Source organism: Leuciscus leuciscus, assembly GCF_965113295.1.
Source record: "Leuciscus leuciscus genome assembly, chromosome: 11".
Classification (NCBI taxonomy): Eukaryota; Metazoa; Chordata; class Actinopteri; order Cypriniformes; family Leuciscidae; genus Leuciscus; species Leuciscus leuciscus.
Window position 1 is genome coordinate 24,608,661 of NC_138735.1, and position 17,230 is coordinate 24,625,890.

A 17,230-nucleotide genomic window follows, 5' to 3' on the forward strand; every position below is an offset into this window, starting at 1 on the left:
GAAATCTGTTTCTTGACATATTCTGGTCAGAAACAATAGCATGCATTCATCCTGCATTATGATCAACAACCTACTGATTAAAAACATCATTAACTGTATGAGGTTTTGATTTAAGCGATTATTTTTGTCCATTTTAAGGCCACATGTCTCTTATAGGCTGTAACTGATTCAGATCATTCTGTTCAGCTGCTGCTTTAGATTGGTTCAGTATGACCAGGGTCTGTTACGAGGAACGTGCATGACTTCTACAGTGAGTACTCCTCAAGTAGATCTGGGGGATGTGTTCGAACCTGAGGTCTCTCCTTGGCACTGTCACAAAGAGAGAGAGAGAGAGAGAGAGAGAGAGACTGTGCGATTTAGCAGCAAGGCAACCACTGAAAAAAAACAGAAAAAAAAAACAGCAGGCTTGGACTTGTTAGGGGCATGTGTGTCTGTGTATTTTTATACCGCTCTCTGTAAACTCAACTGTATAAACAGCAAAATGCTCAGGTGTGCCCATAGTAAAAAAAGTGGTGTGTTTGACCTCCTCATTTGAACAAAATACCAGCTCTTAATATTATAATTTAATTAACGCAAATAAGACACTTAAGGGAGTAGTTTATCCGCACTTATAAATCCACCATCACATGACTTACTTTCTTCAGAAGGATACAAAATGTGAATTTTTGAATAACATCCAACACAATCATTTAAAATAATGAAAGCGAATGAGAAAAGGGGCTTTAAAGCTTCAAATTAACAAGTGGTTAAAATTAACAACTTATGAAGTCATCTAGTGGCTTTGTGAGAAGAACAGATTGAAATTTAAAGGCAGAGTAGGTTATTTGTTACAGATTTTTTTTTGTTAAGCTGGTTGAAAGTCTCTTGACATCGTGATAGCAATCACTACGTTAAGTGGTCTAAATGTATTTATATGTATATCGTATATGGAAGGTGTAGGACCATAAAATGTTCGTCCAATCATTGCATTCGGTCCGAATGTCCTACAAGCCTGTCAACCGGTGTATTTCCATACCTCACCTAAATTCGCACCTGCTTGCGCAGACATCAGCGCGTTTCATGCTATGCAGAGTTAGACAAACGTCAATCATTGAACACCGTAACCGAGAGAGCAGCCACCTTTTACAGTTCCTCTTAACCCAAAACAACAAGCTTATGCTGCGTTTACGCCATAACTATTGTAATTTGGAAGAGATGGAAACCCATAATGTTATAATCTCAGAGCGGTTCGTGACTTATTTCGCGTTTTAGCAACACTATCAATGCCGAAATGAATCTGCAGCAGTCAGTTGGTACAGGTCAGTGCTATTTAAGTTGTTTACGTTCATTATTATTTTAATGTTATGTGCTTTGAGGTACATGAGGTATTTTAACGCAGTCCCTCGTGATGCTTTTGTTTGCTCCCTGCTGCACAAGTTCATGTTTTGAAGGATGCACGGCTTTTGAGAAGTTCTGAAGGGAGAGTAGGATATTATTCTTTCAAAGCTAACTCGCTATTGCTAGTCTCCCTGAAAATTGCCTGTCCTACCTTTAGTTTTACTAGTATTTTTCTGTGAAAATCTTGAAAACCACCCTAGATCCAAACTCATGACAGTTCACGAGAGAAGCAGAACGTGGACGATTTGTTGTATAATTCATTAAAAAAAAACAATCAATATCAATAGTCAAATCACACTACTAAACTGTAGTCAAGTAAATCCAGGCCGTATTTGCATTAATCACCTGTTGGCCCAGTAGCATACAGTACATTTACCAGACCATGAAAGCCAGGATTGGCCCCAAAAGCCAGGCTTGGCATTAGAGCCTGGTGCCAAGATGGAGGGGAAAACAGGGAGATCAAGCCAACGGCTGAATAAAAGTGACACGTATTACCTCATTTGAAACCCATGCACCTTAACAACTCCCTGGACCCTGCAGAGCTTATTCTGAATAAGAATTGCATGAAAGCCTGGTCTAAGACTAGCACTGAATCAGTTCAAACAAACTTAAGCAAACTATAGAAACATCAAGCCCACCCAGTGGTTTATGTTAAAGTCACCATGAAATCAAAATGGACAATTCTTGTTTTTTTATGGAATATTGCAGTATTTATTATACCACAACCATCAATCAATTCCCAACCGACACAATCCAGTCCTAAATTTTTCTTGTTCCAAGAAACAATTTCACTATGATATAGGTCACAATAGGGAAGAAAAGACTATCGCAACTTCCATTTCATGCCGACTTTAATGCTGGCTTGCAATGTATATCGTAAAAGATGTTTGTTTGGTAACTGTAAAAAATTTTACAGCAGCTTTCTCGCTATTGTCACAGATACAATATAAAGTGCAATCCATACAACGATGTAACCTAGGGAAAATGTTAAGGGGAAATCTATGCAGAAATGTTTAAATAACATGAACCAATAGCATCACTCAACAGCTTTTCACTAATGACCCATGAGTCATTCGTAAACATCTCAGCTTTGTACTAAAAAGCTTGTTTGTCTGTAAGGCCCAGTGTGTGAAAAACTATTTAAGATGCAGACCCCCAGCATGAGTATACAGTAAACTGTTCAAATAGCAACATAGCACAGTAGGAAACCTTTCATTAAGTGCCATAATGCCTCAGCTTTACAACATGAGAGAATTTGGTCAATTTTCCTCAGTCATTTAATTGTGCTTAACTGCTCTAATTACAGAACTAGAGGGAGCCAATGGTGGCGAACACCAAATCGGAAACAAAAGGAGCAGTGAACTTTGATGTATCCAAGCCTAGAGCCGTGAACTCATCGGCCTGGCAACACACCCAACACTATTAGCTGCGGTCAACGCTATTTCCTCACCTCACAGACAATAGTAATTAAGAGAACAACCTGGCCATTCAGGAAAAAGTGTGGATGGGTTTCTGAACTGTCATTCAAACGTCAATGATCAATGCAACAATTCACTCAGGAAATATCCTTTACTAATAATTAAAACATTTATATTTTCACTTTAATTTTAGTTAGTTTTATTAATTTGGCTGTGTGTTTTGTCATATTTAGGCATACACTGTAAAAAAAAAAAAAAAAATCATGATTTATCACATTTTTTCTTTTGTCAAATCAACTTAGATAATTTATGTGGTTCAGGTAACATAATATTTTCAGTTTCTGTTGATAAAACTAATCTCTGTTTTATTAACTCATAAAAAAAAATAAAAAAAATTAACTTAATTTCAATGACCTTATTTTAAGGCAACCAGGTTACTTACTTTTAAATATTCATTAATTTAGCTGTGTGTTTTTGTCATATTTATTTATTTATTTATTTATTATTAAAGGGATAGTTTTCTTTCTTCTATTACTCACTCTCATGCCGTTCCAAATCCATTAGATTTTCATTAATCTTCGGAACACAAATGAAGATATTTTTTATCGAACCTGAGAGATTTCTGTCCCTCCATTGAAAGTCTATTCAACCAAAAATCTGATGCTTCAAAACCTTTATAAAGATATTGTAATATGAAATTGAGCGTTTTAATCCAAGTCATCTGAAAAGACAAGATCACTTTATTTGAAGAACAGATTTAGTTTAGGATTTTTATTTTATTTTATTTTTTACACCATATAAACGTTGATCAGCTAACTGGAAACTAATTGAAAAGGAGAAATTATACCTTGGCAACTAGCTGAAATAAAATAAGTAATTTTTTTTGCATTTTATTTGATTTCAGTTAACATTTACTTTATTTCAAGTAACAAAGGTGTTTTTTTTAATGGTTTTCGCTTTAGTTAACAATAATAACCCCGGTAGTTAAAAAGAAAGGTTCTTATTCATTATGAGACAGATATTAGACTTGTGGAACTAAGTGCAGTAAAAAAATAAACTCTATATTTTAACTTATATCTGATTTTGGACCACTATCCTGCATTGTACGCTCATGTAGAATCTGCAAAAATCAGAGGCTTCTCTACAGGCCCTACAAAGTGTCGATTCATCCAGGGCTAGTAAGGGATGTTGTTCCTACGGGTCTGACCAGGTATTTCCCCCATATTTCCCAAAATACACTTCAGAAGTAGCCATACAGTGGGAACAGTCATGGTGTTCATGCTCTCACACAGAGAACTCTGTGTTTCCATCCATACAAATCCCAGATGACACGCCAAATCTAAATACTGGGATTACCTCACATAGCTTTTCTATATATGCTGCAAGAGGTAAAAAATTAAGAATATATCTCAGGTAAACTGTATGAGACCACTTCGAAATGACCTTTATCACAACCCTCTCAACATTTGACTACTTTTATGGACAAAAGCCCAATAAGTTTAAATATTATATTGCAAAAAAATAAATAATAATAATTAAAAAGAAGTTGCACATATACGGAGCCTCGCACATGAATTAATACGTTCTGTGAATGAATTCTTAATTTTGATCATGATATCTTGTTTTTCCCCTGCTAGATAAATATCAAATACTGAGTATTAAAGTTTGACATATACAAATGATCACAGCCATCATAGATTTGTGGAACACCTGACAGCTCTGTCAACATCATCTTTTCATAAAATAGGTTTTGAAACAATGCATGAGGAATTACGGTAACATAAACAAGATTCACAACAGTGCAAAACCTCAAGGGTAAGGGTCAAGCAAATATATAATGTCACCACACACTAACAACAAGAATTCCCAATTAAAATACTTAAATTAAAGCAATTTTAACAACAATATGGGCTAATAAGAAATAATTCCCATCCCCCAGTAAGCAAGTTCTCAGTTACACAGGCAAACACACATCCAAGGCCTCAGCTAGCCCTCCTTTTTAACAAGAAGCAATGCATTTTAATATCACCTGTCAATCGGCCCATTGTATGTCATTATTTACAGCTTTAACTCATTCTGACCCTGCACATTCCACACTGCCTCAATTGTGACTTTTAAAAGAACGCAAGAGAACAAACGCACACATAACACTGTGAAACAAGATACCTAAGTTTACCAGCAAACTTTATATGTGAAATACATGAATAAAAAGTGCAGAAACAAGTTTCTGAGCACATCTATATATGCCATAATGTATCACATGCAGTCATGACTGTGAAAATATTTTAATAACTAGCATTAATTAGCGGTTTCCGCTCTAATCGAGGTGATGGCAGGGCTACTGACTTTCCTTTAAACCTGTAACTTGTCATGTCTGCTAATAAATACATGCATATGCCACCCCTACATAAATCTCTATGGTCTGAATCACACACAAAATATTTTTTGTACAGTGTGAAGTAATTTGGCAAAAAAAAACACTTTTTAATACCTTAAACCACCAAACGAATATAATCGGGTTAATCTTTAAAATGCATTGTGCGATGGTGCAGATACTATACTTTTACTTCAGAAAATTCACAACATTAGCCATGTCGAATGAAGGCCTCAGCTGAGGCAGCGAGCAATTCTTGCATGAAGAGGCTCCTCTGGCTTTGAGTAGCTTTAATTACAAGGTGAAAGAAGCCTTCATAACAGGAAGCGAGGGGAAAACCCGACCGCTTAAAGGTAAACAGTGACACAAGGTCTGTCTGTGTTATCCTGAGTAAGCCAGTGTCCAGAGGGACAGATATTCAACTTTGCCATTATGGAACTAATCTCTAATACTGGTCAAATCTGAGTATTGCGTCTTTAATATGTGGAGAAATAAGGGCTAAATTTACTTCCATGGCCTTTAAAACAACTTAAGGTAAATTGCTTAAGGTGCAATTAAGACTGCGTTAGGATAAAGAGAACAATGTTACCACAAAGTTACATAAAAATATGCTGACAGGTTGCCATAGAGATGTAAACACTGATCTTTCTCATGATGGAACTATAAAAGACAAAACAATGAATGGGATGCTAATGCAAATAGCTGTTAGCTTGTGGAAAACACAAAGCATAGGCCTACATAAAATGCCACAAACTTCACTTTTGTGACATTTGCAAAGAAACTCTCCTTTTATAGTCCTTAACTATACAAGTAGGCAGTCGTTTAACCCTCAGAAACCCCCAAATTGCAAAGCGTTGCCATTCATCTAGAACAAAACATGTTGAGGAAAAATGTTACAGGCCAAATAGTTATTTGCAAATTTCATAACTGAACATTTCGATCTTGAACCTTCAGCAAAATAGGTACCAATAGGCAGCCACCATATAAAGCATGAATGAATATAGCAAAATGTACATATTCCTGCTTAACTTGTTGGTGTGATAGAGTTTAAAACCTGAGCTGTTGTTGTATGCAGATTTAACACATATTTAGTGAAAAACATGTATTATTTAATTGATTGTGATGAAATTAAGCAGTGGGTTTTTGAAGGTTAAATATTTTAGATGTGACGTATAAATGCATGACGGATATACAAGGCTTTGCAATCCAAAAGATGGACAAAAGGAAAAGCCAGATTTTTACTCTCAATCCAAAACTTTTCAGAAGAACCTTTTTCTATTTACAGGCCAGTTTATTTATACCCCATGCTAGTTTTATTTGTCATTAAATGGGCCGAACAGAGCATGCAAAACCCCCCGGAGCTGGACTATAAATCCAACTCTGGCTTACTCTCCTGTTCTCAAATGAACAGATGTTGTTTTCATAATGTTAAACACCTCAAATACGTGTCAATTTATACTTGATCAAGCATCTCACAAAGTCAGGCCTTTAGAGTGATATCCGTGCATCATTGCACTGAAAACAGCTGTACCTCAAAAGTTTCCTCATCCAGGATCCTGGTGCCAAAAACAGTTACACCATTGGTGTCAATAATGGCACGGTCACTCCTGCCCAAGGGCTTGGTTAGCTTCTTCTTACAGTCGACAACGATGGTCACAGTCTTCTTCTCAACACTGATGCCTACACGATGCCACCTGTGACGAACAAGAAGAGTAGGCGATTACAAACCCAGCAAATGGTTAAAGGCCGCCACACGTGAGACGTGTCTTACTTTAAAACCTTAGACAATTCGCCTCCATTCTTGAGATATAACATTCCTGAGTGGACCACATTCCAGCCTTCAAACTTTGGCCTTGTTTAACACTGGATTAAACTCATTAAACCCTAGACCAAATCCCCTCCTGTGAGTTATCCAGCATGACAGACACTGTGAACATTGTAGAAAGTGTGTGTCAGGAAGGTACAGCAGAGAAACTGAACTGTAGAGTCAAAACATTGAGCTGGGGAGGGAAACTGTTGGACGGGCTTGCGGTAAGAAGCCACAGCGAGATTTCAAAGGCGTATCAATAGCACCCTCGAGGGTGATCAATTTCCCATAATCCACTTCATTAGAAAGAAAAACCTTTATTCTGGCTCGTGTCTTTAAAGTACTTGGCAAACTTGAACTAGCTTTACTGTGGCTAGAAACCAATGTTCTGGATAAAGTACCTGTTAACGGAATAAAAAGAGGCAATTTACATGGTTAAGACTTATAGATTTATCGAATGATTGATAGATGAGTGACGGTGTAAAACCACAGTCTCGTACTTCATGCCTTTAGGTATTAAAAACATCCTGGGAATATTCTAAAACTTTAGTTAATTCCTGGACTTGCCAGATGCAATGATTTAAAGTCACACATTTTTTACATCAAAAATAACCCATTTTCCCTAAGGACGTACAGAGGTGTAATTAATCTTTCCATGTACCATTATGCATAAATTATGTAAGCAACACATTGTTGCATTATCTGATTATAGTACTGTATGGTAGAGCAACACATTTTACACATTTCTCATAAATGCATTTCAGATTCTTTCCTCAAGATAAAATTTCCATCATTATGACGTTCTAAAAAGCAATTATTTGTATGTTTCTAAGAAATATAAACCACAAAAGCCGATGGAATTTATATTAAAATGGTAATAGCTCATCTGTTTAGCTGTACAAATTATTTTTATAAAGTCACTTGCAACTATAATTCTTCCAGCACAAGGGAATTGGAATGACAGAATTAGCACAATCACGGTACATTTAACCCCAAATCCCTATCAGAAACATAAGCGCTTTAATCCTTCACAGAAATATTGTTGTTTTTTCAGCAAAACACCCCGTTGAACTGATACCTACAATAAAGCCTCTTAAACTTAATAAGACAAAGCACATCCATTGAGTTACATTGTTGTGTCAATTCATTTTAGCACTTGGGGGTGTCAAAATAAGACTAAGAGGGTTTCTAGGCAAAAATAAGCATTGCAAAACATTAATAATAATCACCTCGGATTACAAAAATTGCGACTTTATTTCTTGTAAATGTGACTTTATATCTTGTAATTGTGACTTTAGTCTCATATGTGACTTATCTCACAATGTGATTTTTTATCACATAATGACTATCTCTTGAAACTGTGAATTTATATCACAATGAGACTTTTTATCGTAATTATGACAGTTTCTTGCACATGTGACTATACAGTATCTCATAATGTGAGTCGTAACTGTGATTATTTGTCAACTATGAATTTATATCTCACAATGTGAATTTTTCTCTTAATTGTGTTTATTGTGAACTTTAAGGTCAATTCACATGTTCAATCAGCGTTTGTTGGTGTCTGTTGGGGCAGTATGAACATGACAGTTATTTTTCATAAAATACTAAATCCTACGTCCAACTTGTTTGATGGTGTTTGTCTGTGCGGTGTGAATTGACCTTTATATCTCATAATAGTGACTATTTCTCAAAACAGAGTTTATCTCAAAATGTGACTTTTTTAATCTTGAAATTATGTCTATTTCTTGCACATGTGACTTTATACAGAATCTCACTATGTGACTTTATCTCGTAAATGTGATTATTTGTCACAACTATGAATTTATATCTCACAGTGCAACATTTTATCTCATAACTGTGACTATTTCTAGCAACTGTGACTATATCTCACTCACAATGTAACCTTTTATCTCTTAATTGTGACTTTGTTTCTTGCAACTGCAACTATTATATCTCACAATGTGCTTTTTGTCTTATTTCAAATTTTATCTCACAATTACCTTTTTTATGTTTTACTTTGAGGCAGGAACAAGCTTCCAAAAATGTCTGTTCATGTTGGTAAGAGCTTCCTGATGATGTAACCAAGAAGGTTAATTAAGATCAAGCTTCAGCCCCAATGGATCAGACTTTCCATCTTTCTAAAATAACAGAACCCTGGAGGTCAGATCACCTGCGGCCCTGTCCGCTTCACTTCATCAATCCAGAGTCACAGCGAGATCTCCTCTGGCTTGCCTCGCAGAAGAAATCACACATAACTAACGCCTCAATAGTCACCTGTAATTCTGATTTGTCTGCTTGTCAACCGAAAAGACTCTAAAACGGTCCCAGAAATGTCTTTATATATATATATGTAATGGATCAGGACTACAGTGTAAAAGTCTAGGCTGGTAACAAATGACTTCATGCTGGTACAGGCTGATGACTGACCTCCGTCTGACCCTGTCTGGAGTCAGTCTCGGTCTTTCTCTTTGAGGATGGATCTAAACAGGTCTAAAAAAAGCCCCTGTACATTCGGCTTTGTGGTCTGTGACTTACTTTCCATCAGCCAGGTTGAGAGAGCGGAACAGGGGGTAATCCTCCGGGGCAGGCTTGCCTGTCTGATCCTCGTACAGGAAGACAGGTGAGCGGCCCACCTCGACGCCTAGTTGTTGGACGCCTTTCTCGTCGTAGATGGACAAAAGGAAGGACTGGATCCCAGCTTTGGGCTTGATGGTGGTTAGGATGGAAAAGTCTTCAGGGAACACTCCATCTAGAAAACAGCACAAACAGGAAACAAGTTCACTGAAGAGTTCATTGAGTTTTTGAGGTCCATCAAAACAGCTAATTGCTTTGTTGAATTTGCAGCCATTATGGAGGACTAATAGGAGTGCCAGTTAAAAATAAAATAAAGGAATCAATTGATTTATTAATTTCAAATGAATCTGGCTAAATTATACTGGCTAGCGATTAAAAGTTGCATGTGTTTTTATTTTATTTTATTGTGACATTTAATTAACATTTTAAATATAAAAAAATACATTTACTAAAATGTCTATATATTTGTCAAATTTAAACGGGATTTATTATTTAACTGTTTCGAATTAAATCTGTCTATTTAAAGCATGTTCTGGCTTTCATGAAGCAGTTTTATTCATGCTTTAATTATTTTATAATGTTATATTAGTGCATTTACATTGTTCAACAAAAAAGGCCATAAATGAGAAAAGCATTGGAAGAAGATTTGAAATTTTAAACACTGATGTAATCCTTTATATCTACTTAAAAGGGGAAATGCAAGAGCCTTGATAATAAACATCAGATATATGGCATTAACTGGGCTGAAGAAATAATAACAAGTAATAAACATGCATCTGTTTTCCCATTATAAAGAAACATCTGCAAAATTATGATCACATTCCAATTACATAATGCATCTCAAACTTATCGTTTAAATTCAGAGGATTTGTAACGTAGTTCTGAATACAAGTTGTATACTTTCATGGGGCTTTTTTTGGGTGGGATTGCCTGGTTAAAAGAGCAGCTTGGACATTCTGCAAAAAATCTTCTTTTTTGTTTTGTTTCATGGAAGAAAGAAAGCCATGCGTAATGACATTGTATTTTTGGGTGAACTATCTCTTTAAACATTTCTGTTCATTTCTTATGCAACTAAGCAGATGAGCCATGCTGTGGTCAAGAGATTTTAGCCAAGTTCTCCTGCCGCTTAACAATACAAGCGTCTGAGTGAAACATGGCCCTGCACAATCAGAGATGGCATCTCATGTCAAAAGCCTTGGCAACCGCAACAAAGGGCACATTTAAACGCAGCTAAACGTAGGCAGGATATGGAGACATGTTCATGGGGTTCGGCTTACCTGGGAAAAGCTGCTTGGTTGGGGCACTGATCTGGGCATTCTTGCCTATTTTGTAGGCCGTGTCTGGCTGTGATGCTCTTCTGTTTGTGCAAAATCCTGAAGTTTTCTGTACTCCTTCTGGGACAGTGGGAAAATCTAATACTTTAAGGACATCCACAGGTTCTGCTGCATGGGGTTGAGAAGATACACAAAAAAGATTATAAATAAATGAATAAAGAAGGAGAATGCATTAGAAATATTCATAGTTAAGCAGATAAACATTTTTTATAATAACACTTTTTTTTGTGCCCCTGTTATGCTTTTTAAAATATTACCTTTCATGCAGTGTATAATATAGCTGTTTGTGAATGTAAAAGGTCTGCAAAGTTTTAAAGATCAAAGTCCACGACGAATAATGCTATTGTCTCCTAAAAGAAAGAATAGATTCTGAACTGCCGAAACGAGTCGTTCGAAATTCCAGACTCACTTTCTGTTATATACATAACAATGTAATACATTTGCATAATGCCACATAATGGTCTTCATTGGCTGACAGCGAACGACATCTACTTTGACCCATCCTCAAACACTGTAGTTGTAGCTGAGGCCTGGAATTGGTTGGTTTGTGTTGTCGACATGTCAAAAAGATGGAAAAATACAGAAAATCCAACACCATCGTTACTGTTTGTATCACTGTGTATAAAAGCGCTGAGGAAGCCTCTGGATCGGTGATGTGCAATGTATATTAGTATCATTTTTTTGGGCCTTTGACGCATGTAAATCTATTGTAGGAAACCTCCAATATAAAATTAGCAACTAAAAATTCGAAATGTACAGTATTTTTAACTTAAACTTCAACAGAACAGCTTTTGAAGACTTATTTAGGATAATCTACATATTATCTATTTATTTACACAATTTTATTCCATTTTTAAAATATGTATACTGTAATTATTAGATCATATCAAGTGCAAATCTAGGATCAAATCATATGAAACAGCTACTGTATTTTAATACTTTTGTACCTATAATATTTACTGTATAATTGGTTAGTCATATAACAGATTATATACGTGTGTGTGGACAGTAAGGTTAATGAAAGCTGCACAGTCAAATGAACTAAACTAACCTAATGATGAGAGTGACTGCATCAAAATGATCTCTAAACATTATTTTATGACCCACAACCACAAAAAAGAGGCCAATGTCTGCAATTCGGTCTGTTTTACTTGGCTATATATAGGATCAAAACTCAAATCATTCCTATGAGATTTGACCCTTGTGAAATTCCCGATATCACCTTCGACTCTTTGGGAGACACTTCAGCAACAGCTGGGTTAAGTAAACTTGAACCAACGGTTTCATTATGGTTTACGAAGCGAGATGAAAGATAAACACTGTTTACCCTGGATCACCCTGAAACTTCACTGAGAGGAAGAACTCAAAACCTTAAAGCACCATTGAGAAGGATGTCTTCATGATTAATTGTGAAGGGGCACATGTTTGGCATCTGGGTGTTTTATAGAATCTACCAACAGTACCATATGTGTCTTTTGGGACTTGAGTGAATTTTTGGCATCTACCACATAAAACTGAACGCTCAAACCGCCAACAATAAAGGCATGCTACATCACAAAAGGATGGACTGGGAGGTCTAAACCGCTATAATAAAGACGCTGAGGCATTCCCAGTGCTGAGAAAACATTTACCACCCCATTTAAAAGTCTGAAAAGCAAAAGGTGACACACCATTCTTCTGCCGTTTTTTTTTTGTGTTGAGTGGAATGCTCCCTCACGATCTGAGAGACTTAGACCGAGCTTTATGCTGAACATACAAGCTAGACAAAAGGAAAAGCTCAAATTCATCTAATACAATGAGGGATCTTCTTGAGACGTTCTCCATAACCTCAGGCCTCACATAATCCAGATGTGGTGCTGTCGCTCGACTCTGACCTTTTGTCATTCAAGTGCCAAAGAAAAATGTCAATACTCCTAAATACTTCAGAATACCAATTGAGAATGTGCTGCCTTTCGGAGAGCGCAGCTGATGACCTGGTGCGATTTTAACCAGGCTGCTGTGCAAACACACACTCTGATCTGTTTCGCTTTCATTCATTCTTTGCATTAGGCAGGCTTGTGTGTGTGGGAAAGAAGGTTGATTAGACATCGAGTGTGAATGTGGAGGGAGGTACTAACTGAGAGAGAGTTGCACATCAAGATCATAAACCTGCCATCATTACTATTCCAAGGGACACCACAAAGTGGGAGGGGCTTCTTCTGTCATTTGCATAAATCATTAAAGGAATGATTTCAATTATGAAATTCCCTTTTATGGTAACAGGAAGACACAAATGTAGTGCTAAAATAACATATGTTCCAATGGATGAGCTCTCATTTGGTCAAGGGAATGCAATGTAATACATTCAGAAAAGTTTTTTAGAATTTCGTCTTTTGGGATGATATTAACGGAAGACCTTTTTACCTGCTGCTCCTTGAGACTCTAATAATGAATTCAGTCAGAATCTCTCTCTCTCTCTCCCTTTTTCATCCTCTATCTCCCCTTCTCCCCTCGCTCTCCCCTCTTTGACACATGCGTGCCGCTTGAACAAGAAAGCATTATGCCACAGGCTCTCCGTGAGGCAACCTCATTGACGAAATTTTTTGCTAAAATTCTTTTCCCTCACGACTGTAGAGAAACATCAAAGAACAATAAAGCCTTTCAGCCATCTGCCTCTCAAGAACACTGTTCAGTTCACCTAATATTCCAGGGACAGTTCAGCTAAAAATGTGTCATCATTTACTCTCTCTAATGTCATTCCAAACATATTCGTTCTAGTGTGAAACAGATGGGGAACAGGTACAGTATGTGTTTTGTCTACAACATAAATATCTCCTTTGTGAAATGAAGAAAGCCTTACAGGTTTGGAACGACCTGAGGGTGAGCAAATGATGACAGATTGTTTATTTTGTCTGAACATTAAACTCTTAAAAATAAAGGTTCTTAATTGGCATCTGTGGTTTCATGCAGAATCTTTAACTTCCATGGAACCTTTCCATTGCACTTTATAGTGGAAGAATGTTTTTTATATTATAAAGTGAAATGAAGAACTGAGCACTGAAACGTTCTTTGGGAAACCCCAAATGTTTCTTCTATGGCATCGTTGCGAAAACCCCCTATAGGAACATTTATTTTTGAGAGTGTACATTTAAGATGCAACAGAGAGAACCGCATGCAATTATGTAACATCAAAACGTTACATTTACTTCAAAAATGGACTGAACTACAACAAGCATGCATAGAGTTAACTCGCAAAAGCATGACTCGTGAATAGTCCAAATGGACTTGATACCTAGTCAGCACCATCTACCATAAGAGTACGGAAAGATTTCTGAAATGTGTGCATTGTTTGAAGGAATGCACATCTGATGTTCCTCAGCCCCAGGGGCTGAGAAAACATGTCAGTACACTGCCAGCTCAAGAGGGCACCCGGTAGAAATGCCTTCACAAGCCACAAACCGCAAAGGATATAATGCATTGCTTCAGAAGTCCAATTGGATGAATACATTATAAGATCTATTATCAGTTTTGATTAAAAAAAAAGTACAAAAATGATTAAGGTTATTTTTAAGCATCCTTAATAAATGTGGCAAATAAGATAACAACAACAATCCATTGTCTTTGTCATTTTCAAACAAAATAAATGCCTAATTTAATTTTGCAAGGAACTTTGTTCCTGTAAGGGTGAGTGAGACCTATCATAAGGCCAGACTGGGGCCCCTGGGTGGCTCTGGGCCCTTTGAAGCCTCCAAAATAATAGGGATGGACAGAGAGGACAGTCATCAAATAACGGGAAGGCACTTAGTAGAGAAACATTCCCACTGGGAAACTCATCATGTGGACCTAGAGAGACATGGGAGTCACAATGTTGCGAAAGCCACCACTTGGGCTTCGGTGGAGCTAGGGGTGAATGGGGAAAGGGTGATTTTGGCTATAGCGCTGTGGGCTCAACGCTAGTTCATTACCTCACAGCAATCTCTAATGAACAGTGTAAAGCGGACAAGACAAAAAAATAAAAAATAAATTAAAAAAATTCAAAAGGGAAAGATTTTATTTGTTACATTTACACCATATATAAATTACAAGTGCATTATTTACATTTCCATATTTCAGTAACCGAAAAGAGAAAAATGACTTGTTGCAGTTCTTATTATCAGTCACGCCCATTGTAAATTGGACCTCCCAGGTCTCAGTTACTATAAATCAAATTCTTATCATAGTCAAAGATTGTAAGATAGCTCATAACACACAAAAAAATCATGTCAATGCGGCCAGAACACTTATTCACAATGAAGTCTTATGAGCATAAATTAGTAGCCTGATATCAATTACAGATAATCTCCTATTAATTCGCCTCTCTTTGAATGCACTTAATTTGGCACACAACTTCATCACCACAATCACACCATTCAAGAAGATACTTTTCCATTTTTTTTTTCTTAAATGTAAGGCATGGGTCTAAAACCCTGAGGAATTCCACCATGCTAACCGTGTCCACACACACCTAACGGACCACAGGTTCAAACAAAGAGCTTTTTTTTTGCCCCAAAGTAAATCCCAAACTGTCTCTCCGTGACACTTTCTTGACACATTCCTCCTCTTCACCCTCTCATTGAGTGTAATATAACATAAAATATATAGACATAAAATAAAATCGCAAAAGTTTAGATATATGCAAATTGAAAGGGCAGAACAAACAAAGTCATGCGCAAAAGTCTACTTTTAGGTAGTTACATACTTTCACTAATAACTAGGCTATTTGAAATTACAGACTCAGACCCTTTCTGTGTTTAACATTGTGATCACGATACAGTCATGCTATTCACAAATTGTAGATAAGTTAAGCATTATAAGCATTATAAGTGTTATATGCCCATGAAATCGCATAATTAACTGTATTAAACGCTTGTGAAATCATTTGGGGGAACTGATGGCTTTATTTTAACGAATTCCAAAGAATTCAGTCTTCTTCATTTCATGATTACAATGCCTTTTGATTTCTTATCACTGATATCCTATTCTATCTTGTAGAACACACACACACACACACACACACACACACACACACACACACACACACACACACACACACACATATGGGATGCAGATCTACGATCACCTGTCTAAATTAAACGCGTTAAAATCCGCGGGCGCAAATGCGCATCTCTTATCTGACAGTCCCTACAACTTCATCAAAAGTTTGGAAGTCTATCTTTCCTTACCTGCTCTGACATTTGGAGCCTGCAGAACCAGGACGAGGGAAACTGTGATGAATTTGAAAACAGTGGAATCCAAAAGCCACCTTTTCGTTTTCCACATTGGGGACCACCTTGGCCTCTCCATGGTTGGGGCGCCCACAAATGTGTACAAAACCCGGGGCGACCTCTGCTTATTTGAAAATGATCTCCCTTCTACAATCCCAAAATGTGCCCGATCTGCTCTAAACAGCCATATGTGAAGGGTATTTTGTTTCGCCGGGCCCCCTTAGATCCTCCTTTCCATGCGCCCAGCCTTCAGACTGAAGGGAAACGGGCTTTAATCAAAATGAGACGCTGAGCGCTCGATCGCCTCACCGTCAAGAGGGCTGGACCCAGACCCTGGATTACAGGAAAATGACAAGGGAAAAATACCCCGATTAGCAAATCACGGGGCTTGAAAGTTGGCTAGGGATCCACCCATCAGTTTTCCAAAGCCTCCCCTGGTCGCACTCTTGCGCGTCCCCCACGAAAGCCGGTAAAAAAAAAATCCCTGGAGTAGCCTGGGAATGAGAGAGAGAGAGAGAGAGAGAGAGAGAGAGAGAGAGAGAGCGCATGCAAGCAATTCCATATTTCTTCAATGTTTGTACGTTTTCGGATTAGGCATATTTGCATCACCAACAGAATGGTGAAACCATTTATTATAACTTTTCTGATAACATAAACAAGCATGCTTACCAGATATTTAATGTAGCCTATATCAAACAAGAATATGTTTATACCAGATAATTTAGGTAGCCTATATTGTTTTATGTAGCCTATGTTTTACACATACAATGACAACATTATATTACTATAGAAATACAGCGTCGCCTAGGACAATATTTTCCGAAATATTTGACTGTTTAGTGCAGCGATTGACCCATCAGAATCAAGGGTTACACTTTATTTGGTTACACTTTTTTAAGGTGTCTCTGTTACACTGTAATTATACATTTAAGTACTGAGTAATATTAATTAACTACATGTAGCACTTACTATAGGGTTAGTTGCATGTAATTATGCATATTTATAATTATTACTATAACTACATGTAACATGTAACAATTACAGTGTTACCTTTTATTTTAAGGTTATGTAGTTACATTGTACTTACTCAAAAGAGTAAA

At 37.0% G+C, this 17,230-nt stretch overlaps 1 protein-coding gene across 3 annotated transcripts in view; it reads right to left on the bottom strand.

The window, feature by feature from the left end:
- col11a1a (collagen, type XI, alpha 1a) overlaps positions 1 to 16,544 on the bottom strand; it is a 71,631-nt gene extending 55,087 nt beyond the window's left edge. For all 3 annotated transcript variants that reach the window (XM_082184429.1, XM_082184427.1, XM_082184428.1), the window contains exons 1-4: positions 16,089 to 16,544; positions 10,831 to 10,995; positions 9,515 to 9,728; positions 6,701 to 6,863 (exon numbers count right to left, since the gene is read on the bottom strand). In XM_082184429.1, coding sequence (XP_082040555.1) covers positions 6,701 to 6,863; positions 9,515 to 9,728; positions 10,831 to 10,995; positions 16,089 to 16,209 — 663 coding nt within the window. In that variant the 5' untranslated portion in view covers positions 16,210 to 16,544. The remainder of the gene's footprint in view (positions 1 to 6,700; positions 6,864 to 9,514; positions 9,729 to 10,830; positions 10,996 to 16,088) is intronic.
- Positions 16,545 to 17,230: the final 686 nt, after the last annotated feature.